The sequence below is a fragment of the Rutidosis leptorrhynchoides genome, chromosome 4 (assembly GCF_046630445.1).
Source record: "Rutidosis leptorrhynchoides isolate AG116_Rl617_1_P2 chromosome 4, CSIRO_AGI_Rlap_v1, whole genome shotgun sequence".
In the NCBI taxonomy this organism is placed as follows: Eukaryota; Viridiplantae; Streptophyta; class Magnoliopsida; order Asterales; family Asteraceae; genus Rutidosis; species Rutidosis leptorrhynchoides.
In genome coordinates, this window is record NC_092336.1 from 567,993,739 (window position 1) to 567,997,740 (window position 4,002).

General features: G+C 33.6%; 1 protein-coding gene across 1 annotated transcript; it reads right to left on the reverse strand.

The window, feature by feature from the left end:
* Positions 1-709: 709 nt before the first annotated feature.
* On the reverse strand, positions 710-2,000 carry LOC139842761 (probable E3 ubiquitin ligase SUD1). The gene is made up of 2 exons (XM_071832869.1): positions 1,671-2,000; positions 710-1,111 (listed from the first exon to the last, which is right to left on the reverse strand). The coding sequence occupies exons 1-2, from the start codon at positions 1,998-2,000 to the stop codon at positions 710-712; spliced, it is 732 nt and encodes a 243-aa protein (XP_071688970.1).
* Positions 2,001-4,002: the final 2,002 nt, after the last annotated feature.

Here is a 4,002-nt window from a genome sequence, read left to right on the forward strand (position 1 = left end):
TTTGTACACTGGGTCATCGAGTAAACCCCGTAAGGGATTGTAATTAGGATCCACTGCGTCCGACAGAAAATATAGAACTCCATTATGCAAAACCTTTATCAATGTCGCGAAATCTTTCATTTTTGTCATGAACTGCTGAAAACGTGAGCGGATTGTCTCTGCAATTGAATCAATACCGTAGAATCTTCCCATGATCAATGGCTCTCCTTTAATGTATCTAATTACTTCAACTGTTCCAAAGTAGATACCGGCAATCGAGAGAATAAATATATAACCGACAGCTAGAGTTGTTGCGTCAGACATCCATGATGCCCAGGTAACATCTGGTTTTAAAATCTCTGCAACATGGCTAAACAAACTGGCATCTGGGCTATGATAGAGTATAAATCGTCCCATATGAAATGGCACAAATATCATTATACCAACGAATATCGCCTTCATAATAAGAATCTGCAGAAAAGAAATTATAAGAAAATTGTAAAACACATGGACCATAAGACATAAGAGATGACAACTTCCAAATCAGTAAAGATATAATTTAATTTAATATAGAATGAAAAACTAAAAATAAAAATAGAAAATATATGTGCTCACGGTAACTACAGTCATCACCAACTGAAAAACAGGACCCTGCAAGCCAACTGCCTCGTCAAATAGGACATCATCTTCATCTTCCTCATCTTCCTCATACAAATAATAAAACATCATTTCAATACGATCTGCAACATCTGAAAATCTTAAAATCAACTCTCCACCAACCTCCATCATCTCCTAGTAAATCTATAAAGTAATCCATCAATGAAACATATATGCACATGATAATAGCTGAGAGTAAGAACCCATGCAGACAGTCGGTAAGCAAAGCCCCGTGATGACTCCTATAAAGTTTCATACATTCGCCAAAACTTGTAACGAACGAGAAGCGGCAAACCCAGAAAGTATAGAAGGGTATGTGCACAAGCCACATAAAAAGTACAAAAGTGAGACGCGGAATGAACTGCAGCACGTGATAGATTTTCGTTGAGATCCCAATTACAAAATCGTTATAAGTAAGATTTGCAGGGGCATTCTCTGCATACACAGGTGAAATTAAAAATGGATGTTCGCAAATCTGTCATACATCCACACAACACCAGTTACTACTTACTACAAATATAAATCAAAACCAATAAAATATCACCATAAAGAATGTTTAACTAACATTAAGTAAACGTAATAAATTGTGCCAACAGCATGCAACAATAAAACTTCTACTATCCAAAGAAAAATAGTTACTGTGAAGGTGGAACTTTTTATTTTGTTTTTATGGTGTGCAATAACAACACCAAGGATATGATACTAAAAAAATCACAAAATAGGACTGTATCATCAAGATTTTATTTTCTCTTATAACTCTCAGTTTGAATGTTTTTTTATTATATTAAGGACCACTAACCACTATCAATACTCTGCCTTCTAAAATAGCTCACTTAAGCAATAAGTTGATCAGTAAAAATTTCTGCTATGAATTTTTAAAATTTATAAAGTCACGCGCCAAAATAGATTATTAAATTTCTTACAAAAGCGACATCTACAATATTATATACATAGAATATAGAATATGTGCTTATACAGAATATAGAGTATAGTGGTTTTCAGCAAACAAGTAACGAAACAAGTCGGAAATTAACCTCACACTTGGGAGCGTTGCTGTGATTAAGCCACCGTAAAAGGCAATCCTGATGAACAAACTTAATACTACCGCTACAAACACACGGATACCGTAACGGATTATCCACGTCACCAGAATTCCGACAGATCCGGCAAACATCGCCGTCTTCATCATCGTCATCGTCATTGCTATTTGATACTATATTTTTGCTACTATTTGCATACGAATTAGCTCCACTATCTGATGTTAAACTTGAAGCAGAAAGTACAGATGATGACGAAGATCCCGATGCATTGAAGTCGGCGTTGATGACTCCGTCGAGTAACGCCAGAACCAGTTGTTTGACCATTGTTTATTGGTGGCGGTAGGTTATGTTTACTGCGAGATTCGGTATTGTAATATGGAATCGATCCGAGAACAAAACTTAGGTTGTTGACGGAATAGATCGTTAAAACCGTGACCTTAATTGTCTTTTATATTAAGATTATGATTACGATTTCGTATTTGGGTATAAGACTAGAACAATGGATAAAAGTAGCATCAACATGTATATATAGTACTCCGTATTTGGGTAAAAGAACGCAATCCGAAGCTACCTAAAATTCTAAAACCCCATGAGAGCAAATCCCAAACTAACTAAAACCCCATGAGAAAAAAAACACGTGAGAATAATATTATTTTATTTTTAATAATATCATAAACATATATAAATTCCCTACGTGTCAGCTTCTAATGAACTTCTAAAGTCGTTCTTTATTTTGATTAAAAGTAGATTAATAGATTAAACTAATAAAATGAGGGGTAGAATTACGAGTTTGTTTAAACGAAAAAGTTTAACGATGTATTTTAGGTATTAAGTAAATTTAAACGCTAAAGTCATTTAGTTTAATGACCCGGCGGATTTCGACTAAGAAACTTACCGTTGTTTTACAAACACATTGATGTACTTAACTTGATCGGAATAAATGAACTATATTTGTTTTCTCACCATCATCTTCCAATTGTCATCACAATAACTATTTTTCCTTATCATAAAAGCCTAAATTACAAATAGCGATATATAAATATCAATAAAATCTACTGGTACATATAACCCCATGAGAAATTAGAATTAAAATATTGTAGAGATGAAAACCAATAGATCAGCAGTGGCGGATCTAGGATGGGTAGTCACTGATGTCACCGGTTAAAATCCCTAAAAAATTTCTACTAGATGTCTTATTTCAATGGTGTCATCCAAAAAAATGTACAATATCCAGTCGTGTCACTAGTTAAAAACCGAAAAAATTTTACTACATCGCGTATTTCAGTGGTGTCCCGTGCCACCACTGAACACTATATAGGTCCGCCCCTGAATAGATGTATAATGCGTATTAAACAACAAGACATTCTATAATATGGTTCAAGAGCTTTATGTAAATGATAATGGATGGATGTTAGGGAAATTAGAATTTTGGAGAGGAGAGAGTTTGATAAGGTTGGTTGATAAGAATGAAAAGGGTACTCCGTATCTATCTATAACTTATCTTCTGTCTATCTGTCTATCATACTAAAACAGTAAGGTAAATCCACTTGGCGCAACCAAATTCCTCCTCAGCAAATTCTTTTTTCTCATAATTTTGAATTAAAAAAATCAGTAATTACGATAAACTGACGCATGTCTTCATTCATCTGTAATTAGGGTTAGCAGTTTCATTCTTCATTCTCCATTCTCCTCAATATTTCACGGAGAACTTATCATCCAATTTAAACATCCAATTCAAAACCTTCAATTAGGGTCATTCAAATCTAAAATATTAAACATCTGATTCTCATCAGATCCAAAAATTTCCATACTGTTTTTCTCCATCCTTCCGTGGAGAAAAATTTCTTCTAGGGTTTTTGCAATCAACAAATTAAACATACCCACACATTCAATCGATACGCTCCCATCCAAACAAATTCAATTTCATCATCTTCTTTAATCCATTGCGATCTCATATTTTCATTCAGGAAAATACTGCAGATCAATTTGATAATCAATTTTTTTTATGCCGTTTAACCAATTTTATGGTGTTCTTCTGGTGTTCACATCAACAAAAACCAAACGGGATCAAACCAAATCGGTCGACTACATTACCATCTGATGCATCTTCATCATCGTAAAATTCACTATGCCCATGGATAAAACGAATTAGGGTTTTTAATTTCACAAAATCAGGATGCTATTCGTTCAAAGGTAATCCAAATTCTCTAATATATTTTCAATTATATATCTAATTATTATTGGTTTTATGAATAACAAGTTTTTTTATATTATTATCTTAAAATTCATGTTTTTGCTGTATGTAAATGATGAATTGATGATAATT

Excerpts from the sequence above, each read along its gene's own strand:
- LOC139842761 (XM_071832869.1), bottom strand. The coding sequence starts at position 2,000 with ATGGTCAAACAACTGGTTCTGGCGTTACTCGACGGAGTCATCAACGCC. Across the intron at positions 1,112-1,670 it reads GCAACGCTCCCAAGTGTGAG|ATTTGCGAACATCCATTTTT; the intron begins GTTAATTTCCGA and ends GATGTATGACAG.